At 42.7% G+C, this 25,880-nt stretch overlaps 1 protein-coding gene across 1 annotated transcript; it reads left to right on the top strand.

The window, feature by feature from the left end:
- On the top strand, positions 1-25,618 carry ACOT12 (acyl-CoA thioesterase 12). Its single transcript, XM_069962866.1, has 15 exons — positions 1-412; positions 2,297-2,366; positions 5,544-5,604; positions 6,146-6,247; positions 7,428-7,563; positions 8,888-9,044; positions 9,244-9,363; positions 9,567-9,717; positions 13,389-13,444; positions 18,963-19,026; positions 19,403-19,486; positions 21,437-21,570; positions 22,291-22,419; positions 22,953-23,079; positions 24,815-25,618. Exons 1-15 carry the CDS (start codon positions 73-75, stop codon positions 24,956-24,958), a joined length of 1,875 nt encoding a protein of 624 aa, XP_069818967.1. The 5' UTR covers positions 1-72; the 3' UTR covers positions 24,959-25,618.
- The last annotated feature ends 262 nt before the right edge of the window (positions 25,619-25,880 follow it).

Genomic DNA, 25,880 nt, shown 5'->3' with positions numbered 1-25,880 from the left:
CACCTGCTGGAAAGTGTGCACTGCCAGTACCTGCTCCACAAGTGTCTGTATCCTCCCATCTTATTAGATTACATGCCACTCATCAGCCCACAAAGCCTGGTCCTGCCCTCACTCCTCCTGTTCTCTGCACACTTGGCATTATATCTCCTTGCTAGTCGCAGATCCAGGACTCGTCTCCCAGCCCCCAGGCAGTTCCTGCAGAAGTTTGTGAGAGTGACCCGCATGCTGCTGTCTGGAGATTTGGCTGATGCAGCAGGTGACACACGTAGAGAGGCTACAGCCCTGACATCTGGATATGAGATGGGTGACGTACAGATGTGCCACACAGTGTACCCCTGGCACTCCAACCACTGCGGGGAGCTGAGTGCTGGACAGCTCCTTACCTGGATTGACACCACCGCCTGTCTGGCAGGTAGGACTGGATCACTACCCTCAATTATTTCTTAAAAAATGTAACGTTTTATCGAGGATTAGAAAAGCAGAATTCTTCTTAAAATAGTCACACACTTGACTAATATAGTTAAGCTTGTAGGGTTTATCGAGGTAAATATTTTTTTATTTTGGGAAACTCTGATATGCTGCTGATATGCTGCTCTTTTCCTACTGTTTAAAAGCTTGTTGTCTAGGTTACCGAAAACCACTCTGCTCTAAAAGCAGTGGTTGGACTGACTTTAACTGCAGGTGCCCAAGAGGTTTAACTATGTAAGTTGAGATCGGAATACCCCTTTAAGTCTACTTTCTTTTATAGTTCATATGTAGGGATGAGCGAACCTGGAGCATGCTCGAGTCGATCCGAACCCGAACTTTCGGCATTTGATTAGTGGTGGCTGCTGAAGTTGGATAAAGCCCTAAGGCTATGTGGAAAACATGGATATAGTCATTGGCTGTATCCATGTTTTCCAGACAAACTTAGAGCTTTATCCAAGTTCAGCAGCCACCGCCAATCAAATGCTGATCATTTGGGTTCGAATCGACTCGAACCCGAACCCGGTTCACTCATCTCTATTCATATGTAAAGTAGAACTGGGGCAATGTCCTGTTTCACGGTGTGGGGTTTATAAAAATATATTTTTGTTCAACTGTTCTGCCTTGTGCTCTGAACCAATAATGATTGTGTACTAAACTAAACTTAAAGGGGTTGTCTAGTATTAGGGAAAGTGGTGGTTTTCTTTCTAGAAACAGTACCACCTTAGTCTATGGACTGTATATGGTATTGCTGCTCCCCATAATTCAAGTGATTCCTACAGTACCAGACTGTCCATGCACAAGTCTATAAAATGACCCAAGACTCTGTCATCGACCCTCATAAAGGTCTGTCTCAGTATAAACAATAGGAAATATTTTTTTTTTGCCTAGGCTGGGGCTTAATGGAAAAATGATAAACCTCAAGGCCATTTTCATCAATGTTCCAGGCACCCTCTGCAGAACTTTCTAGATTGTGGTTAGTCCATACAATTGCCCACTCAGCCAATAAGTAGCTGGTGCGGGACACCACTGTGGCCGAGCAAGCAGTTGCATTTACTGGGCCAGATCCTGGATGTGCTGCATAGTCGGACTGGCAGATATAAACTTGGTTACATTTGAGTGACCAAATGTCTACCTAACCTAGAGTTGGTAAAATGGTAACTGGTTGGAGGCTATGTATGTAATAGTTTTACTGTCCATTAAATCTAAAGTATGAAAACTTGCAAATGGATTTGGTTATAAATAGTGTTAAGTAGATCTGTCAAAATGTTCAGGTTTGAAAGCATTATCTGAACCCGAATGTTTGAATAACGGACCATACACGGCCTATGGCTGTATCCATCTTTTTCAAGACTCCCTAGGGCGGCATCCAACTCGGGGAATTAAACATTGAGCATTTGGGTTTGGATAATGTTGCCAAACATGAACATTTTGACAGATCCGATCAAAACTAGTTATAAGTTCTTTACCACTGTGTGTCTATTGCATCTATACAGGCCTATGTGTTTCCATGGTTACAGACTGCAAACTACGGTGTGTAGTCTGATCCTTATTTTCTACTGTGTTTCATGTGGCTCTACTCCTTGAGCTTGAACCTCAGTGAGAAGTAGCAGACAGAAGAATAACTAAAAGATCACACTATATAGGGTTTGTTTGTAGTCTGTTACCATGGTGACAAATTGTCTGCAAAACTACGGAACTATAGGAGATGGAAGGGAAAGTGATGTTTGTCTTGTATAAAAAAAATTAATAAATATACTCAAAATGCTCATAATAATCCATACTATCATAAACTAGTAATTTTACTATGTTTGTATGTTTGATTTTCAAGCGGAGAGACATGCCGGTGTTGCCTGTGTTACAGCGTCTGTGGATGATATACAGATTGAAGAGACAGCCAGGTACTGGTTCTATCAGAAAAAGCCTCTACTTTATAATCCTAGCGATTGTCATTAGATCTTTTATTACTGTAAAGTTCAATGTTCGTTTGAAAAAAAATTAGTTAAATGCTTGTTCAATGGACTGTATATAATGACACCATGTAATCCCTGCTGATAAACTTATTAAATGATGGATCAGATGGCGACATCTACCCTATAATTGACTGCACACACACTGCTAATTCTAATGCTGGAAAAATAAAATTGGATGTATTAAAAAAGGCGATTCTGATTCCGCTCAAACGTAACTTTTCATATGTTGCTGCTCATGGTGAGTTTAACAATTTGTTCCATACTTATTATCTATTCAGTCTCCTTCCCCCAGTTTTGAGCTGCTGCTTTCTCCTGAAGAGACAAAAAAACTGTGTGTGAGCTTTTCTCTTTCTCTCTCCCCTCCCTTCAGAGAATGCTGATGTACACAAGTCTCTGGCAGGCTGTATGTGCAACTTTAAAGCTTTTTGGGGATGCTGGGAGGGTAATCTAAGGTCAAGTTGCCGATGAACTAGCTGTGATTGATATTTGACATTACAAAGTTGCAGATTGTTTACATGAACACTCTGGGATGGGAGGGGAAGACTGAGATACAATTTTTTTTGTGTCTACAGCAGAAAGCAGCAGATGAGAACTGGGGGAAGGAGACTGAATAGATCATAACAAGTATGGAATGAATTGTTAAGTCTTGCTATGGGCAGCAACATATGAAACTTTTATGTTTGAGTGGAATACCCCAGTAAATGGCGTTGAGATACCTTCTATTTAAATATTTTTTGTTGAGGGAGCGATGACCTATTATACAGTGCAAATCACTGCTGATGAGGGTATGTACCAATTAAACACATTGCTTATGTACCATAGATACACATTTGTATGTAATCTACACTTTCATATGGATTTTGTGCTGCCAACTAAATTATTCTAGTTTAGTTATTGGTAACCATATTCAGTGCATAACCAGCACATCTGCCATTCATACGATCATAACAGCCTCTCCTATACTTTATACACGTCAACTGCTGTTGCTCACCAGGTTGCTTGTCTAGTCTTGTCATGTTATCCACTATTACCCACTTTGGGAGGTCCTTTGGCAAGTTTGTTTTTAACCTAGTTACTGCTGTTTTTGTTTTTTTTTTTGTTTTGTTTTTACATGCAGACTATCTACAGCTTTACGTCACACAAAGGTGCGGGTTTCCTACACCCAGTGCAAGATTTGGAATGGAGCTCCTACTTTAGAGTAATATTTTCTTTGAAAACAGGCAATCCACTGGGCCATATAGGCACTTGTTCACATCATGGTCATGGTGTGATATTTAATATAAAGGCTTGAAACATGGCCGCTTTCTTTTAGAAACAGCACCACTCTGTGGTAGTGCGGCTCGGTTCCATTGACATAAATGGAGCTAAATTGTAATACCAAAACACAACCTGGAAACGGGTGGCGCTGTTTTTGCAACAAAGTAGCCATGCTTATTCTAATCCTGGATAACCCCTTTAACTGCAGCCATGTAATTATCATGTTAAAGGTATATTGGCTTTAAAGTGAAGCTCTTTTCTACATATTCCATTAGAAAGCTGCAGTATCAATAATCCACCTCCAAATACCCATCTCACCCCTTTAAATTTGGAGGTGAGTCGCCCTGTTCAGACTGTCACTTCCCTGGAGGTGCGCTCTGTGGCCTTTATTTTGGGGCAGTATGTATCCTTGCTGGCCACCCTGCATTATATTAATACCCCAGCACTGGTAACGTTTTATTACTTTCTAGACACTTGGTTATAAGGTCGTCTTAAGGTGTTCCTGTCGCACGGAGCTGTCATGTCATTTTCCCGTCACGTCACTATTGTCTATATTTAGTTGGCAGACTTCTCTGTGATGCTGTCAGGAATTTCAATAGGAGATCATATGAAGTTTCCTCCCCTCCTGCCATTGGTCCTTTGGCTGCGGGATTAAAGGACCCTGGCAGGGGAGAGTGGAAAACTTCAGCCTGACTTCTCCTCCTGGCACTGGCCTATTTTCAGTCCAGGAACCTTCTCTATCTTCCTGACAAGAATTGTTCTGGGTTACAAGCTAAATACTTGAAATGGATGGAAGCCGGAATAAGTAAATGGCTTCAATAGATGTTCAGGGACATTTCCAGCACAAAAGCCTTCCTTTTATTAAGATGGATTGTGCGGCTTAGCAGGGAGTACCGTTGTACCATCCAATCTAGGCCAATTACATAAAGCGCTCACAGGGTCTTTAGCTCGTGTGGTCTCTCCAGGTCCGGTGCCTTCATTCCCTTTACAATCCCAGTTCATTTGTTTCCATCTTTGTTTTCTGTGTTCTTCTCAGAACTGCGACCTGCTGGTGTAATGCACAATGACTGATGTGTAGTACTGTGTATGGATGGACCGGTGTGGACCAGGGATGCTTTGTTATAGGCCACTGTTCTGACTGAGCTCCTGGGTCCTTATACACAATCTATGATAGGGCCCCTGCATACCCTGTGTCATTTATAATGCTGGTGGTGGGAAGAACTTTACACAAACGTTGTTTTGGTAGAATGGAGGGGCAAAAGATCATGGTGCGTGCGCCGTGCCCCTTCATCTCCACTCTACACAGCTAAAGCGATTGCTATATGGAATTGCCGGGAGTCCCATACACTGAGATCATACATTTGTTGAAATGATAGGTACACTTCAAAGGATATTTGCAATTTTTCTATAGGCCCAATATGTCTATAATGTATTCATGGGCCCAAATTTATCAACCTGCCTGAAACCAAAAAGATCTGGTTTTGCCCACCTGAAGCCAATCACAGCTCAGCTTTCATATCTTAGGATATAGGAACTAAGACATGATTGGTCAAAAGCAGACTGTTATGGTTTTAGGAAGATTAATAGATCTGGGTAGCAGCAATCCCTCCCTAACCAGCAGTCCATTGGAAACTGCAGATGGGCTGGGAATAAACCTTGGCTGCAATATTAAATTACACTGGGTTATTTGTAGTGTACAACCATAGTGACCTAATTCTGCATAGCAGCATATGCACCAAGTAGATGCATTTAAGCAAAAAACATCTTATGCAATATCAATACATGTAACTCTATGTACAGTATAGTCTGCTTTAATTCATGATTTTTATTTTATTTTTTTGTTCTTAGAATTGGACAGCAAATCTGCATTAGGGCAAAAGTTAACCGAGCATTCAACACAAGCATGGAGGTAAACTTTTGCTTTCTGTGTTTATGGCTTTTACACTTAACACCCCATGGCACACAGTATGTGGTATTAGGAGGAAACTATTACACTCATACAGCTCTGCAGATGGAAAAATGAGCAATATAGCACTATTAGAGCCAGAATCCTGGTGCATTGTACTTACAAGTCTCTCACTGATTATCCCCAAGGCTACCACACAGTATTTTTGCTCAGTATTTTTCAACCAAAACCAGGAGTGGATTGAAAACAGACTATGTTCACACACTATTGAAAATGAGTGGATGGCCGTCATTTAATGGAAATAGCGGACCTTATTTTAAAACAACGACCATTGTTTTAAAATAATGGCAATTTCCCATTTTATGATGGTCATCCACTGAATTTTAACAGTGTGTCAACATAGTCTGTGTTTTCAATCCACTCCTGGTTTTGGCTGCAAAATACTGAGCAAAAAAATTGAGAACATAGCCCAAATAGGTAATACTGAATCTGTGAATGTGCTACATATTCTGCAAACATCAGTCATTGTATTATGTATTTGCAGGTTGGCATCAAGGTTGCAGTAGAAGATCCATTCACAAATATCCAGAAACATGTTTGCGCTGCATTCTCAACATATGTGGTCAGACCCCTTGGAGCAAAAAAGGTAGCGTACAGTATATAAGGGGTGAACTAATTATATCTAAAGTTTCTAAAAATGATCCCATAAAGATTCTCCTTTTCATTCTGACATTAGTTGCTTCAGAGGATATAGTCGTCTGAAAAGGCTAATAGCCAAAGTCCCCTATTAGACTATTATCTCAGTATGGTAAAGGTCAGTCAATGAGATTTGCTATCATCTGGTCATCTTCACTTTATAGTTTGTGTTCAAAGTTACAAAGTGTTATTAAGGGACAAGAGCTGTAATCATTAACTGTGACACTTAGGTTGTGAAGAAATCCAAAGTCTTATGCAATGTGTACCTGGTCATAGATGCTGAGGTGAACAATGAAAACTTGTTATATGCTACTAGAACAGATTCTCAAACCTGGTTAGATGTAAGACACAGTACAGAGGGCAGAGGGCAGAGGGCAGAAGAATACCAGAAGCTTAAAGGGTAATGTATACATTTATTTTTTTTACACAACTGTCAGCCGTTGGCCATGCATCGCTATTGCATGTAGGGATGCGCAGTCGTTGGCCGACAATTTAAGGGTAGGACCCTAAGCTCTTAGTCGTAGCCATGGTTAAAGGGGTTGTCTGAGCAAAGAAAAACATGGCTGCTTTTTTTCTAGAAACAGCACCACTCATGTTCTCCGTTTGGATTTTGCAGCTCAGTTCATGGAAGGGAATGGAGCTGAATTGTAATCCCACACACAACCAGAGGACAGGGGTGATGCTGTTTTTGCAAGAAAGTAGCTGTGCTTTTTTTTATCCTGGATAACCCATTTACGAGCTTTGTTCTTGAAACTAGTCTACTTTTTTAGCTGCACAATTTTAACCTTTTGCTTGACTAGCTGTCACATCTTAGCACTAGAGATGAGAGCTATTAGAGCATGCCAGAGTCCATTCAAACTTTGAAGTCTCAGCATTTGATGACCGGTGGTTAAAGAAGCTGGATGCATTTATATCATGTATAATTGTATTCTCAGTGGTATAAAGGAGTGCCTCCATACAGTATGCACACACTCTGCTCTGGGGATGGAGATCAGCAGCACATACCTTCCTACCACATAACAACCAGCACCAGCAAGCCCTTAGGCAACAAGTTATTAGTTATCAGTGTAGATTTTATTGCAGTTCTAGGACACAAATTATCACATTTTTATTTCTTTTTTTTTTAACAGGTTAATCTTAAACCTGTGAGGCTGCAGTCTGCGCAGGATCACCTGGAGTACAGTCTGGCGGCTGAGAGGAGGCGGATACGACTTTATCATGAAGATGCGTATAACAATCTGATGGAAGATGCCTCTGCCCATTATGGTTTGTGAAAATACGTATCTTGGGGGGGGGGGGGGGGGGGAGGAATGAAGCTTCCTGTGAGACCAAGTCTAGATAGGCATGATGGATGTTCTCCATTGTTTTACCACAAAAATGACACTACCTTATTTACCATAGTGTAGAAGAATTACTTAGAGCAGTTGTATTTTATATTTTATCTACTTCTCAGGGCACACAAGATGCTGCAGAGGGTGTCTGTGCAGTCATCCCTTGTGGGCTCTTACTCCCTACTAAGGCTGAGTTCACATGACTTTTTTTTTCTATCCTTTGTTTGATACAATGTTCCAGTGTAATTCTAGCCGCTAGAACGGTACTCTAGTTCAGGTGGACTGATTGCCCTTTGGGTGTGTCTTTAATTGAAAAGTCCATTGAATTTGATAGTAAAGACGGTGGAAAAAGAAAAGAATAGCGCCCGTTGTTTGCAAAAGACAATCTGCAAAAATTTGCCATGAATGTTATTTTGACATTGGCACAAATGACGTCCATTATTTAATACACTGTGTGCATTGGGCGTCTACGAAGGATGCAGCTGGGAAGGGGCTGATGGGGTATGTGGTTAGCATGGGTGGAGGGGGTGCTATTAAATTATACCGCCCCTATGCAAGCTTAAGGGGAGTTCTGGTTTTGTTCAAATTCTTAATCACTATTAATGAAGAGAGGAGAGAATGCAGTTGTATTCAGTCCAGGCAGTGCCCTTTGGTCATCAAAATAGCTGCTCAAATCTGACACTGTTGCAATATATCGGTTTTGCTTGAATGCTCTGGTGCCTTCTGCAGTCCAGACTGTTTGGCTACCTGGGCATTAAATAGCTGACCAGTGGATGCATTTGTATAATTTACTTACATTTCTATAATTTACTTACGTAATGAAGAAAACCCTGGGGTTGAGGGTTGTCACATGACCCAACAGGAGAAGTGATTAGAGATGAGCGAACCAGGTTCGAGTCCATCCGAACCCGATCGTTCGGCATTTGTTAGCGGTGGCTGCTGAACTTGGATAAAGCTCTAAGGTTGTCTGGAAAACATGGATACAACCAATGACTATATCCATGATTTCCACATAGCCTTAGGGCTTTATCCAACTTCAGCAGCCACCGCTAATCAAATGCTGAAGGTTCGGATGGACTCGAGCATGCTCCAGGTTCGCTCATCTCTAGAAGTGATCTAACGGTGACCAGACTACAGAAGGATTGGTGCATAGTTACAGTACATAGAATTGGTGTGCCAGTTGACAATGAGAATATAAGACCTGTCTCAAATATATTTGCCTTATCTTATATGTCAAAAGATTGTACTTTAATTTCCAGATGCAGATTGGGAAAATGACAATAACAAGATCTCTACAGACTGCACTCGTGTAGAAAGTATAGAACTGGTTCTTCCTCCCCATGCAAACCATCAAGGAAACACATTTGGAGGGCACATCATGGCCTGGATGGAAACTGTAGCCAACATCTCTGCAAGGTGAATTGCTGCAAAGTTTGGGATCTGTAGGACTTCTTAAAATCTAGAAAGAGTGTGGCATTTTAGCTAAAACAGTTCTATAAAGTTCAAGTTAAAGGTCATAGTTTAAGTGTGTGTGCCATTTAACGTAAAAGCCCAGCAGAATTTACAGTAAAGTGTACAGCTCTGAGCAGCACTTGTATTTTCTCCACATCCACAGCCGGCTTTGCCGTACACATGCAATTCTGAAGTCTGTAGACATGTTCAAGTTCAGAGGTCCATCCACTGTGGGGGACAGGCTGGTGTTTCGGGCGATTGTGAATAACACGTTTCAAAAAAGGTAACGCTACCACTTTAATGCTGCAGATAAGAAACGCTCAAGTGATACTTGAAGTTTCTCTTTATCCAACCTCATCCAAATCAAGTGTTCTGGGCTCTCTGACAGTCCATATTGACTTGTACTGTATTAAATCATGCCCACAATTGGCATACATTGGTATGCAATAGTACTATATCTCATTTATAATGGTTACTTTCTTGCAGTGTAGAGGTCGGCGTCCGCGTGGAAGCCTATAACTGTGAGGAGTGGACAGAAGGAAAGCCACGCCACATCAATAGTGCTTTCCTGATTTACCAAGCACTCGATGCCAACAAAGAGTACATAATGTTCCCCAGAGTCAAAGCTACTACTAAGGTAAAAAGTTATTTATACTTAAATTATTAAAGGGGTTGTCCAGGCAACGTTAATTTTTGTTATAGGGCCCAGGGCTTTGGATGTCCCATCACAGGCAACCTCAGCCAATCAGTGGCTGCAGCAGTGTCCCGATCAACCACCGATTGTCTGGGCTGGCCTTTGACATGTCCCCACTCCAGAAAGCCTACTGCGGCAGAGTCCATAGGAGGCACTAACCCTGTGCTGGTGGGGGTGGAAGATGTATCACAGATTTTGGTAGATCAACATGCCTCCCCATGGACCAGAATATCTTCTCAGTTGAACTAGATGGGCTTTTTTTGTTACTTCATGCAACCTATAACTGTGAGCAAATACACAACTATGTATCAGAGGAAGATCTTGAGCACCAATATATCCCAATACTAAGTAATCTGAACTTTCTTATTCCATTTGAACTAAGACCTTTGCTCCGAAAGGTAAAGATATGAATCCAATGTTCTTCCAAGACTGATAAAGATGTCTGCTGAGAACTTGTGTCTAGCTCTACCTTGAAACGGTCTTAAGATGCTAAAAACACTCCTTTATTAGGATGAGTTCATTCATCTAGCGCAATAGATTTTTTTTTTTTAAGCTTTGAATGGTCAAAAAGAAAAGTGAAAACCATCCCATCCATCGCCTGCCTTTATAATTATTTCTGGCCTCTTGCAGCCTTTGCCCTTAGTGCAGACGTGATCCCTTCAGCCAATCCTATAGTGGGTCACTGTTGCAGCCAGTGGGAAGTGTTGGAAAGGGAGACTCCTAGCAGGGGCGTAACTAGGATTCATGGGGCCCCATAGCAAAAAAGTGTATGGGGCCCCCCAACATATTACCTGTATCGGCGATATGGAGCTGTCTTTGGCAGCTCTGAGACGCTGAAGGGGGGGGGGGGGGGTAGCAGGCCGCTCGGAGTCCCTGCTGGTTGGGGCAGCTCTGAGTCCAGGTGGGTGACCTCCATTATACTGACTATTATACAGGATGCTAGGGAAGCGGGATGACCCCATTATACAGGATGCAGGGATGCTGAGTGACCACCATTATACAGGATGCCAGGGAGGCTGAGTGACCCCATTATACAGGATGCCAGGGAGGCTGAGTGACCTTATTATACAGGATGCCAGGGAGGCTGAGTGACCTTATTATACAGGATGCCAGGGAGGCTGAGTGACCCCATTATTCAGGATGCATGGAAGCTGAGTGACCCCATTATACAGGATGCTAGGGAGGCTGAGTGACCCCATTATACAGGATGCCAGGGAGCTGAGTGACCCCATTATACAGGATTCCAGGAAAGCTGGTGACCCCATTATATAGGATGCCAGGGAAGCTGGGTAACCCCATTATACAGGATGCCAGGGAAGCTGGTGACCCCATTATACAGGATGCAGGGAAAGCTGAGTGACCCCATTATACAGGATGCCAGGAAAGCTGAGTGACCCCATTATACAGGATGCCAGGGAAGCTGGTGACCCCATTATACAGGATGCCAGGGAGGCTGAGTGACCCCATTAAAAGGATGCCAGGGAAGCTGGTGACCCCATTATACAGGATGTTAGGGAAGCTGGGGACCCCATTATAAAGGATGCAGGGAAGCTATGTGACCCCATTATACAGGATGCCAGGGAAGCTGAGTGACCCCATTATACAGGATGCCAGGGAAGCTGAGTGACCCCATTATACAGGATGCTAGGGAAGCTGTGTGACCCCCATTATACAGAATGCTGGGAAGCTGGGTGACCCCATTATACAGGATGCCAGGGAAGCTGGTGACCCCATTATACAAGATACCAGGGAAGCTGAGTGACCCCATTATACAGGATGCTAGGGAAGCTGACTGACCCCATTATACAGGATACCAGGGAGGCTGAGCCTGAGTGACCCCCATTATACAGGATACCAGGGAAGCAGTGTGACCCCATTATACAGGATACCAGGGAAGCAGGGTGACCCCATTATACAGGATGCCAGGGAGGCTGAGTGACCCCATTATACAGGATACCAGGGAAGCTGGTGACCCCCATTATACAGGATGCTAGGGAAGCTGGTCACCCCCATTATACAGGATGCCAGGGAAGCTGAGCCTGAGTGACCCCCATTATACAGGATGCCAGGGAAGCTGAGCCTGAGTGACCCCCATTATACAGGATGCCAGGGAAGCTGAGCCTGAGTGACCCCCATTATACAGGATGCCAGGGAAGCTGAGCCTGAGTGACCCCCATTATACAGGATGCCAGGGAAGCTGAGCCTGAGTGACCCCCATTATACAGGATGCCAGGGAAGCTAAGCCTGAGTGACCCCCATTATACAGGATGCCAGGGAAGCTGAGCCTGAGTGACCCCCATTATACAGGATGCCAGGGAAGCTAAGCCTGAGTGACCCCCATTATACAGGATGCCAGGGAAGCTGAGCCTGAGTGACCCCCATTATACAGGATGCCAGGGAAGCTGAGCCTGAGTGACTCCCATTATACAGGATGCCAGGGAAGCTGAGCCTGAGTGACCCCCATTATACAGGATGCCAGGGAAGCTGAGCCTGAGTGACCCCCATTATACAGGATGCCAGGGAAGCTGAGCCTGAGTGACCCCCATTATACAGGATGCCAGGGAAGCTGAGCCTGAGTGACCCCCATTATACAGGATGCTAGGGAAGCTGAGCCTGAGTGACCCCCATTATACAGGATGCCAGGGAAGCTGAGTGACCCCCATTATACAGGATGCCAAGAAAGCTGAGCCTGAGTGACCCCCATTATACAGGATGCCAGGGAAGCTAAGCCTGAGTGACCCCCATTATACAGGATACCAGGGAAGCTAAGCCTGAGTGACCCCCATTATACAGGATGCCAGGGAAGCTAAGCCTGAGTGACCCCCATTATACAGGATGCCAGGGAAGCTAAGCCTGAGTGACCCCCATTATACAGGATGCCAGGAAAGCTGAGCCTGAGTGACCCCCATTATACAGGATGCCAGGAAAGCTGGTGACCCCATTATACAGGATGCCAGGGAAGCTGGTGACCCCATTATACAGGATGCCAGGGAAGCTGGTTACTTCCAGCTGGCAGTGATAGTTACCATCCTCCTGCTGTGTCTCCTCCCCAGGCCCTGTGCATTCTGCCATGAGCGAATATCCCACCCGCGGTGGGCGCTGGGGGCGGGGCTTGCCGCGATAGGGGTGGGGCTTAGCGGAACGTCCCGGGACTGTTCCACTTGTGGAGAGGGGGACACTGGTGCAGGATGCTCTGAGCTTGTGTCAGGGGGAGGTGCGAAGGTGTTACAGAGGGGATCGCAGACGCTCCCTTCTGCGTCTCTGGCAGGGTGCTTTATTATCAGTAGCGTAGCTACGTTGAAGACAGGGGAGACGGGCCAGGCGGGCCCCCTGCAGTGCGGGGCCCCATAGCAACTGCCTTCCCTGCCTTCATGGTAGCTACGCCATTGACTCCTAGGATTGTTGAGCGAAGTCTTGTATTTTCCACCATTCTGAGCCATTTAAAAAATGGCCTAACTATTTGTCTGGGTTCATGCCCCTTGTCCCCCAAACCTTCCCTGTATGATTGAAAGCCAGACACAGTGTGTAAGAGGGGGGCACTTTTAAGGTGGATTTATTGCACCTTATGCTTTTATTACAAACCTTACTTTACAAACATGTTTACTTTACCTCAGGACAGTATCAGAAGGTTTTGTGGAGCCATGGCACGGAGGAAAATACGCGTAGCCAGGTACTGTATACAGACTATCCTTAACTATTTGCTTTAGAAACCCATTTATCACTTAGAGTTTTTGATATAAGAAGACTGAGAAGAAGTGTTTTTGATATAAGAAGACTGAGAAGAAGTATTAGCGGTAGTCAATAGGAAGATATAAGATGTAAATTTACAATCCAACTAAAACTGTATGTACTGAAATGCACTTATTTGGAAAATGCCACAAAATGACAGTAAAAAAGAGGCACAGGAAGAAAAATGGTGGCGTTTAAGCTGAAAAATGCAACAAAATGTGTGTGGAGTATGCATAAGGATATTTTGCTGTAATATGAGCATTCAATGGACAGTCCCTTTTAAAGGGGTTGTCCGGCGATAAAAAAATTATTCACAGAATAACACACATTACAAAGTTATACAACTTTGTAATGTATGTTATGTCTGTGAATGGCCCCCTTCCCCGTGTTTCCCCCCACCCACGCTAGACCCGGAAGTGTGGTGCATTATACTCACCGCATCTCGTGTCGTCCACGGTCTCCGATTGTCAGCAGTGACGTCTTCTTCGGGAGGCCGGCGGATCTTCCCGAGTGCCGGCCACCCTCTGCAGCGTCATCCGAAGCTCAGCCGCGATTGGCTGAGCATAACTGTGCTCAGCCAATCGCGGCTGAGCGGCTGATGACGCGGCCACGTCATCAGCTGCTCAGCCGCGATTGGCTGAGCACAGTTATGCTCAGCCAATCGCGGCTGAGCTTCGGATGACGCTGCAGAGGGCGGCCGGCACTCGGGAAGAGCCGCTGGCCTCCCAAAGAAGACGTCACTGCTGAGGATCGGAGACCGTGGTCGGCACGTGACAGGTAATGTATAGCGCACCACACTTCCGGGTACACGGGTGGGGGTGGTGGGACACGGGGAAGGGGGCCATTCACAGACATAACATACGTTACAAAGTTGTATAACTTTGTAATGTGTGTTATTCTGTGAATAATTTTTATCGCCGGACAACCCCTTTAAGAATGAAGATGTCCAAAGATGACAACTTGCACTTTCAACACTTCTTTTCTCACAAAGTATTAGTCTCTTTAATACAATGTTGTCTTAGGTGGAGAATTCTGCGCTTAGAAAGGACCTATCACCACTCCTGGCCTGTGTGTTTAGAGACTGTCAGTAGGTTTATGGTGTCCTATGTCAGGGTAGCATAAACTAGTGACAGAGAAGTTGAACATAATTATGTATCTCTTACATTGTTCTGTGCAGCTGATCCAGGAATATCCTCCTGAATAACATGGACAATAAGTAGTCCTCTCCATTATGTGCATGCAGTAGTCCTCACTATTCATGAGAAGCCGAAAACTCCGCCTATTAGCTGCAGATTGGAAGATTGGCAGTCTATACACAGCATGGGTAGATAACTGTCAATCAGCAGGTGGGGGGAGGGGTGCATCAAGAATCCTATTCTCCTGCATATTAGGAGAACAGCTGAACAAAATGATGTATTTTTATGACTAGTTTATGCTGCTCTCATTTAAGGCAGCATAAACCTAGTGAAAGATTCCCTTTAAGTAAATACATGTAGTGCCCAAGAAAAAAAAAATTCCCCTACAGGATCACCTATTTTTATAGCTTTGGGATAGCTGTGGGTTGTGCCATTCATCTGTTATTACTAGAAATCTGACTGAATACAATTTTTTTTTTAAATAATCTTTATTACAAATTCATTTTATAATCAATAACATCATAATAGTTTAGCGTTTACACACCCCAACAACTTAATCCTTTAGCATTTTCATACCCCCCCCCCTCCCACAGGTGGTCAAAACATACGGGGGGGGGGGGGGGGGGAGGGGGAGAACAGGAACCCTCACAATTTTTTGGTCGTTTGAATTGATATCCTAATCTTTCCCATCTAACCACACTTTGATATTTTTTAAATTATTGATAATGCAGTCAACTTACTGTGTTAGTATACACCATGTGTTGATATGCTAACTAGCGCTGTATACAAAAATATATATATGCTGCTAGGTGTATGGGGGACACCCTATATTCTTTCAATTATACAGATCATAAACTAAACATATAGATACACACAGCGCAGATAATTAGTGGGTCAGTCAGAATAAGGAGGGTCAAGATTATATAAGTGACAAATACCTGTATAGAAATCCAGCTGGAAAGGTGAATATAACACTTGCCCAGATGCCGATATCAATTGAGTTCGGCCGAAGTCCACATCCAGCTTTTATGCAGTGTAGAGAAGTTGATCAATGGGAAGATCCCTGATGAAGGTGTCCGTGTACACTGAAATGCATAGGATAACTTCTGGCTTGCACTAGAATCCATGCCTAAGGAGAGTGACGTCACTCAGGATCCCACTTTTTTGCCACGGAAAACTTGACTGTGTGAATTTATGTGCAGTGCTGCCGGCCGGAGCATCTGCCCAGTTCAGAAGATTTCTTCCCATTGATCAACTTCTCTACACTGCATAAAAGCTGGATGTGGACTTTGGCTGAACTCCATTGATATCGGCATCTGGGCAAGTGTTATATTAACCTTTCCAGCTGGATTTCTATACAGGTATTTGTCACCTATATAATCTTGACCCTCCTTATTCTGACTGACCCACTAATTATCTGCGCTGGGTGTATCTATATGTTTAGTATATTTTACAAATTGTTAACCAAACTTGCCATAAACAATCTCTTAACCAATATTTTTTTCTTTTTGCGGTTTATTCCCACTAACTGGGAGTCATCCCACAAAATTATCAGCGATGGGTATGGTACTATTACTAGCTCAAGTTCTTTCTCTATTGCCATCATTACTTCCCTCCAGAGATCTCGCAGGGACGGGCATGTCCAAAAAATGTGTAACCAGTCGCCTACTGTCTCCCCACATCTTACAAACTCTGCTGTGTTCCTTTTACCTATTTTTTCCAGAAAAAGTGGGGTATAATATAGCCGGTATAAAATGTGCAGTTGTATCATTTGATCGTTCTGATTTACCGACGCTATTTTTAAATTTTTTAATATTCTCTCCCATTGCACATCTGAGATTTTTCCAAATTCTTTCTCCCACTTCACCCTACACCCGTTTTCGCTTCCAACTATGAAGGACTTACAAAAGCATGTTTTAATTGGGCATATTCGTACCACTCTCTCCCCCAATCCAAACTCCTCCTTTAGGTGCTGCCAAGTTTTCAATTGACCATTTATAAAGGCATCTCGCACTCACAGGAAATGCCCAATCACTAGTCCCCAGGGCTTACAAAGACATTTTCCTTGTGTCAAGTAGGGACCAGGAACTGGTGATCAGTAGTGATGACTGAACATGTTCGTACGAACGCGATGCTAATTGTTTGTGATTGTCGAACATGAACATGTGAACGTTTCTTGCGATGTACGCAACTGGGCAAATTTCTTCCCACCAATCTTAAAGAGCCAATAACTGTGTGGGGAAGGGCACATCAGGTAATGTAGTAGCCATGTTCACTACTGCCATTACTGTGATTGGCTGTATCACTGTATTCCCAGTGGTAGTTAGTCAGCGTACGGAGGGAGAGCTGGCCAAATAGGGCTTAGAACGTTGTGAAATTGTCAGTGTAGGGAGGGTGACAGAATTATGCATTAAGCAATATAAGGATTCATTTCTTAACCCTGTAGTGACCAAGCGTTGTCTAGGAAAAAACGTAAGAACAGGCCTTTTTAAGGCTAATACATATACATATGTATATGTGTATGTATGTGTGTATGTGTGTGTGTATGTATGTATGTATGTATATATATATATATATATATATATATATATATATATATATATATATATATATATATATATATATATATATATATATATTATACATACATACACACTCACTCACTCACTCACTCACTCACCGGCCACTTTATTAGGTACACCTGTCCAACTGCACGTTACCACTTAATTTCTAATCAGCCGATCACATGGCGGCAACTCAGTGCATTTAGGCATGTAGACATGGTCAAGACAATCTCCTGCAGTTCAAACCGAGCATCAGTATGGGGAAGAAAGATGATTTGAGTGCCTTTGAATGTGGCATGGTTGTTGGTGCCAGAAGGGCTGGTCTGAGTATTTCAGAAACTGCTGATCTACTGGGATTCTCACGCACATCCATCTCTAGGGTTTACAGAGAATGGTCCGAAAAAGAAAAAACATCCAGTGAGCGGCAGTTCTGTGGGCGGAAATGCCTTGTTGATGCCAGAGGTCAGAGGAGAATGGCCAGACTGGTTCGAGCTGATAGAAAGGCAACAGTGACTTAAATAGCCAACCGTTACAACCAAGGTAGGCAGAAGAGCATCTCTGAACGCACAGTACGTCCAACTTTGAGGCAGATGGGCTACAGCAGCAGAAGACCACACCGGGTGCCACTCCTTTCAGCTAAGAACAGGAAACTGAGGCTACAATTTGCACAAGGTCATCGAAATTGGACAGTAGAAGATTGGAAAAACGTTGCCTGGTCTGATGAGTCTCGATTTCTGCTGCGACATTCGGATGGTAGGGTCAGAATTTGGCGTCAACAACACGAAAGCATGGATCCATCCTGCCTTGTATCAACGGTTCAGGCTGGTGGTGGTGGTGTCATGGTGTGGGGAATATTTTCTTGGCACTCTTTGGGCCCCTTGGTACCAATTGAGCATCGTTACAACGCCACAGCCTACCTGAGTATTGTTGCTGACCATGTCTATCCCTTTATGATCACAATGTACCCAACATCTGATGGCTACTTTCAGCAGGATAATGCGCCATGTCATAAAGCTAGAATAATCTCAGACTGGTTTCTTGAACATGACAATGAGTTCACTGTACTCAAATGGCCTCCACAGTCACCAGATCTCAATCCAATAGAGCATCTTTGGGATGTGGTGGAACGGGAGATTCGCATCATGGATGTGCAGCCGACAAATCTGCGGCAACTGTGTGATGCCATCATGTCAATATGGACCAAAATCTCTGAGGAATGCTTCCAGCACCTTGTTGTATCTATGCCACAAAGAATTAAGGCAGTTCTGAAGGCAAAAGGGGGTCCAACCCGTTACTAGCATGGTGTACCTAATAAAGTGGCCGGTGAGTGTATATATGTATGTGTTTTCATTAATCTTTCTGTCTGGCTCTGCAGTGTAACAGTGATTGCCATTATATACGCACGGGCGAATAAAAGACACTAATGCTACACACCTCGTAATTGCTCCACTATTACGTACTTTAAGCTTTAGCACCTGATCTGTACGCTTGTGCAAAGACTGAAACGTACGCATTTACTGCACGTTTGTTATTTGTTTGAGAGACACAAACCAGACACGATCAATTTTTTTGTGTTCTGGATCTGAACCAAACATTGGGATAGTCGCTCATCACTAGTGATCATTAGGGACCTGCTAAGCGTCAGAACAGCAGCACCATGGAAAATAATTCCAGACAAGCCCTGTAAATGTGTTTGCTTCTGATGGTTTATGGTAAAGCCCTTTAAACTTTTTCCCTCTTCTGCTTTTTTCCCGTATAGAAAATACATCCTGTCCAACAAACCAGAAAAGCCAATCTCTATTCCTTGGGACAGATGCAACCAGGTAAGTTTCTTTGACTAAGGCAGTGTTCACATTTACCATAAAATCATCTCAGTTTTGTATTGTGGTTTTTGGCCATGTGACTTTTTAAATATGATACATATTTTTACATGAATAGACCGGCGTTGGTCTATTACCAGGAACAGGCCCAGCCTGAAGCACTGAAGCCGGGCGGCACGCCAGCCCCCAGTGTGATGAAACCCCCTCCCCTTTGTGACGCTGCTCCATTAAAATCAATTGAAAACATTTTTTGGTGGGACTCTAAAGTGAAATGTCCAGAAAGTGTGTGAACATGACTTTTTTCCTGCCTCTTTATTGTGCTATACCTAGAATGAGGATATTGGCTGACTGTTTCTATCCCGCTCTTGTGCTACTTCAGGCTTATCTCAGTTATGATAATGTTGCCACCCTGACTGTCCTGGCCTCCAGCGATGGATGGGAATTGACCAGCACCAAAAAAAATGTAAGCTTCCAGAATATTCTTTAATGGCTGCTGTCCTTCTGCTAAATAACCACTATTTAGTGAATTCCTTTACCAACAAGCTAAACTAAAGGACATTGCAAGCATTGCAGAATCCCTATGTCAATGGAGATTTCATAACTAAACCAATGAAAAATAACAGTGATTCAACGAATACTATAGAGACGAGTCCAGTACCACCTCCTCAGACCCTGCTCTACATATAGCACCATGTATCATCATTGCCTGGATTATTCCTTTATTGTGTTAAACATTTTGCACTTTCTAGAATACAAGTTTATTGTTCACCATTTTTAGGGTTGATTTATGAAAAAGTGTTCACGCCTAAGAAGCAGATAGTGTCAATATTGTCATTCCAAAGTTCCACAGTGCCCTCTAGTGTTCATAGGAGTGCTCTTCCTCATGCATTTATCCAAAAACACCTATAGATCCCCCAGCAGAGTTGCCCTTTGTGTGCATCTGATTTAAAATTGGGACACAAAAGTAAAGATAGAGGAAGGATAAGGATGCAAATGAATTTTTTTATTTTTTATTTCCTAGCCTCTCAGATTGATATACTTTTCCATGATTTCTACATCAAACACTACTTCAGAAAGTGGACACTGTCTAATAAATCCTTATTAGAGATGAGCGAATATTGAGCATGCTCAAGTCCATCCGAACCCAATCGTTTGGCATTTGATAAGCGGTGGCTGCAGAAGTTGGATAAAGCCCTAAAGTTGTCTGGAAAACATGGATATAGTCATTGGCTGTATCCATGTTTTCTACATAGTCTTAGGGCTTTATCCACCTTCAGCATCTTTTTATTTTGCATAATTCATTATTAATAGAGATGAGCGAACCTGGAGCATGCTCGAGTCCATCCGAACCCGAACTTTCGGCATTTGATTAGCGGTGGCTGCTGAAGTTGGATAAAACCCTAAGGCTATGTGGAAATCATGGATATAGTCATTGGCTGTATCCATGTTTTCCAGACAACCTTAGAGCTTTTCAGCAGCCCCCGCTAATCAAATGCTGATCGTTCGGGTTCCGATGGACTCTAACCCAAACCCAGTTCGCTCATCTCTAATTATTAACCTCACTTAAGGCCCTATTCCACGGAACTTTTTTGAACGATTATCGTTCGATGAGTCATTCACAATTTTTTTTCAACATGTCGAAAAAAAAATCGTTGGTCTTTCAACAATAATTCGCTAATCTTTTCGTTGAATAAAAAATCTTTCAGTCGTTCTTGAAATGTCTACCTACATTTCCCCACGTTTTAAACAACGATGTAACGACCGCAAAAAAATCGTTACACTACAGATATCGTTCACGTTCCCACACGTATTGTGTTATCGTTTGCTTAAAAAATTAGTTAAGTGCTCGTTAACGAGCGGTCGTTGGAGCGAGAATGAAAGGTAATCATTCCGTGAAATAGGGCTATTAGTTTTGACTTCAAAACTGCATGCATGGTATAAGAGCACCCTGGGGGATGCTCCCACATATTTGAAGCAAAACCAAGTGGGGTTTATAAGGAATTAGGTAAAATAAAGAACAAATTCTAAAAAGTAGATGGTTAACAGAAGTAGCATCTGTTGTTTTAACTAATTCATTATAACCCTCACTTGGCTTCAAAACTGCACTGTGTTAGAGCACCCTCGGGTGAAGCCAAAACCAAGTGGAATTCACAATGAGTAACATTTTAAACTATTAAATGGATGCTACATCTACTCTAACAAGCAGAAGTGGATTAAAAAAGTGCTCTTTATTTCTTCCATATGATCCCTACCTAGTTTTGGCTTAATCTCTTTACCACTTCACTTCATTACAGTTGCACCTTGAAAGGATGATCAATGTTGTTCGCTTAACTTGTCAGTGGTGATAACATTATGGCTAATCGTTGTATGATTGAATCGTTAATCTCATTACTTTTTTCCCCGCTCTTTTCAGATCAGGGTATTTACACATGAAGAAAATGACATCTTGACAATAAAAATTGAGATGCAAGTGAAGATTCAAGCCAGCCAGGCTTACCTGCTGCTATCTGACCTTGGGCTGCGACCGCGCTGGGATATGCATTACTTGTAAGGAAAATAGAATGTATTGTGGTGTCCTCAAAAGTGATAGATGCTTGTAATTAAGTGATAGGTTGTTGTTTTATTCATAGTGAAAAATATACTGTACTAGATCAGTCCCATCAATAGTTGGTGTCTCCTATATTGTATATGAATAAAGTGCCATGCAAGTAATGCAGTCTATATTAATTATGTGTACCCTAATGAACCTACCAATTGGTCTGTGGGCTGGGGGAAAAAGGGGTCCCCTCCCCAAATAAGGTAGGTCAATTGAGTAGATGAAAGTTGCCCCCGGTAGGTAATATCCCCGATGAGGTAGGTGCCCCCTGGAGATAGTATTTCTAGTACCCCTACCAAATCCTGGACACTCTCCAGGCAGCTGTAAAGTGCAAGGACATCTTTCCTTGCATTTGAAAAAATAAAAGATTTCTGGTAGGGGTGCCTCTGCTAAATTGCCACATGACGGAGGTGTCCCACAGCGTGCATTATGTCGGCACTTCAAGCAGCTGCAACTACATCCACCCCCACCATGTGGGGCTATAAATGACCTTGCTTGCCAAAGGCTGAAAAACTCAGGTCCAGATTCATTAATTTGCCTGACTGTGACCACGTTGATGGCCCAGTATAGATGGGTCCACCACAATACTAGATGTGAACCCAGCTCACAAGCATCCACATTTTATGGATTTCTGCTCTGATATTTAGAGGGTTTTTATGTTCTGATTGTAGAAGCTGCGAGATTGTTGAATCTGCCAGTGATGATGATAAAATATTTTATGTAACCTGTCCGCCTGTAAAGCAAAGCAAGACCAGAGATTTTGTGGTGCTAATGTCACGGAGGTATCCCTGCAAGAATGGGTGAGTGAAATTGACTTGTACATTGATATGTGAAAAAAGTAGGGACTTTAAAAAGGGGTTATCTAGGCTAGTATATGATCACTAAAGGCTGCAGTGCAGAAGAAGATGCCATACTGACATGAGCAGGGTCATGTCAGAGATGTCAGTGGAGATTAGGGGTTGGGCGTGATTGGAAAATATAAGCCATAGTCAGAGGCCTTTTAATTTCAGCTTTCCCCTTCCATAGAGAACAAAGTGACCCTCAGCTATGCCGTTTCTGTGTATGAGCGGGATGGGGGCCAGATGGGAGAGAAAGTTATATGGCCACCTTTAGGCTTGTCAGATTTTACAGAAAGATCCAGTGCTGCACACATGATTAAAAGACAAACATTACGACATGTCAGACACTTCCATCAGGCACCATTAATAATGCTATAGTTTCAATTATAAACCTATGAAGCAGAAGTGAACAGAGCCAAGCCTTATTGCTGTAAGGAATACTTCTAGTTACATAGGTAGTTATGTTTGATATTTGCAATATTTTTTTCCTACAGCGATCCTTATGTGATAGCAATGAGATCAGTAACGCTGGCATCCTGCCCACCATCTGTACAGTACCTGAGAAGTGAGGCGCAGTGTGCAGGGTTTCTTATACACAGTCAGAACAAGGATGAATGCAAGGTAATCTACAATGTCTTCAAAGCCTAATTACCACTATTAGAGATGAGGAAATTTACAGTAGGAACAAAGTGAAGTGCTGCAGCCTTTGAAGTCTGCTCCGCTCCTTGACACTCCTCCCCTGGTGCTGGGGGAAGCTGGATCCAGTCCTGGGAAATTTCTCCCAGTTTCCCAGGACTGGATCAATCTTTTCCCAGCATCAAGGGAGGAGTGTCAAGGAGCGGAGCAGACTTCAGAGCCCCACAGCCTCATGAGCAGAATGCAGATGCACTGTAAATTCACTCATCTCTAATCACTATGACCGTCACATCACTGTAAAACCAGTCATAAAATGTAATGGTCCTTTTAGATAGAAGAATTTCTCTGCCTTTCACACAGGCTGATTTTTGGCCAAAGGAGACTTAGGGTGGTATAACATGGGAAGATTTTTTGGCGATTTGCAATGCTCCTGCCCATTAATTGGTTTGTGTAAAAGGCCCTTAACTGTCTAGTCCTAGCTGCCTTTGGTGTACTCTACCCTTCAATTTGATCATATAATCTTTACCAGAAGTAGTACAAGAATTAGCCACTTGTGACATCACTATAAACCTTGCCAAGGGACTACTACCCCAAATCACCCTGGACTATTCCACGATCCTCCTTGCTGAAGCCACAATAATTAAACCACCTTGCTCAGCACCTGTTCTCTGATAATTATGTGAATCATTCCTATCTGGCTTGTAGACTAAATTTTGTTCAGTATTATCTACACATAGATCAGGACCAATTTTGGGTAGAACAAAAAGCACATGTCCATAGACATAAAACACATTTTTCCTATTATGTGGACTAGTAAAAATGTACTATTCACTTGTAGGAGGTTCTTTATACTAATTGACCAATGTATAACCAGTCACAAGTCTAAACTTCGGTTATTGGTGACAAAGCTGAGAGGGAATCTAAAGCCTGTCACCAAATACATCATTTTATGAAAGACTCAAAAGTCCCGTCCCTCTGGTCATCTCTATCAGGATATCCTTGTATTAGGGCCCTTTTGCATGGTCTGATTATCAGCGATGAGCATTGCTAGAAATGCTTATTCGGGCAATAAATGGCCCATGTAAGAGTGTCACTGCTCAGCCGAGGAGCAGAAAAACGCACGCTCGTCAGCTAATCATATCTTTTGTGCAGCCCTATAAATCATTGTTTAACCGCCGCACATCTCCCTGTGTAAACAGGAGATGTCTGTCCGAAAAAACGTTTTTAAATGGCCTCATAAACGATACAGGGATTATTTGTGTGGCCTGGCTGCTGTATTGTGTTGTGTAAAGGATGGATACAGATGCCTAGGGCACAAAGCCTCAGGGAGTAGAGGTCCCCTTTAGGTACCCAACTGAAACATTACTTATATTCAGACCATTAAAATATTAGTATAGTTAGTCTGGTGGCTTAGGCCTTATACACACATCGGTGGCCTTGTGCCTTAGGGATCTGTGTTTAGTCTCGATTGACACCTCTAACCTCTAAAAAATGTGACTTCGCCGTATAAAGGCACCGCAAATCTTGCTGATCGGTGCTAGTTTGTGGCCGTGGAGGTCTAAAAGCATCCTTGTACATTGCAAAGACTATAATCTATGCAGTAATCTAGATGAACCTGTATGTGCCATATAAAGTATAAGACCAACATTACCAATGTTTACAATCCTTTTCATATTAACTTAGACCTGCGCCTATATTATGTTGTACTTTTTATTTACAGGTGACCTATGTGAACCAGCTGACGTCTGGCATAATGCCGTACATTGAAGAGAATCTCACTGGCTGGTCCAATTCCATACAGGAGACTGCATCCTCATGTATACATTTTCTAGAGACTGCCAAGGTGTGCACCACACTATTGTAAATTTCTACCATGATCTTAAACTAGACATTGCTCATTATTGTAAATCTCTAAATTTAAAGTTCGAAAGCTGAAAATAACCTGAATCCACAAAGAAGACTCTTCTCCTACTCAGCTCATATGTAATCCTGAGGCCCCCCATATCATACATATTCTTGTATGTTTCCTAGTATTGCACTTATGTCCCAACCTCTTTGCACTATTGTTTCCCTCACCAAACACTTCTATCACTTCTCTGGTGCTGATCCTTCTCCCCTGTATATTAATGAACAGAGAACCCTTTTTAAAGGCTAATTTTTATTATTCATGTCAACTAAGTGACACTACTTACCAACAATGAATTTACTGTATAATAAGGCTTGTATAGAATTAAGATTTAAACTGTAATTTAACCATGTAAATGTCTAACTGTATGTAATGGTGTCTAAACAAGTTTTAAAGATAAAAGATGTGACATGATACAGGCGTGGACTAGAGATGTACCTTGTATTACTGTGGATTAGTCACTGAACGTCTGACTGATGTATATAGACATGCACTTTATTACCTGTAGTACAGACTTGGTAGATCACAAGGCATTTTGTACAGCCATGATCACTCCTACTTATGCTCTGTGTATATTTTTCTAAAAATGTAATATGTAATTAAAATAATCTTGCTATACCTTCGCCTCATGTCTTAGTATGTGATGCCAAAGTAGCTATAGAAAAGAGAGAAACTGTACTGAAACATGGCAATGTAAATGCAAGATGGGTTTATTTAGTGGTTTAGAGAAAAACATTCTAATACGTCAATAGAAATAGGTTTATCTTCAAACCATTACTTTGAACTGATATACTGCGATGAATACTGGCTGTAAAATAAAACCGTATGGGACAAGATGCTGCACACAGTACCTGTAAAACAAAGGCGGACTCATGTTAAG

Source organism: Dendropsophus ebraccatus, chromosome 3 (assembly GCF_027789765.1).
Source record: "Dendropsophus ebraccatus isolate aDenEbr1 chromosome 3, aDenEbr1.pat, whole genome shotgun sequence".
NCBI classification, from domain to species: Eukaryota; Metazoa; Chordata; class Amphibia; order Anura; family Hylidae; genus Dendropsophus; species Dendropsophus ebraccatus.
The sequence above is the reverse complement of the archived record's forward strand: the minus strand, read 5'-3'. Positions and strand labels throughout refer to the sequence as shown.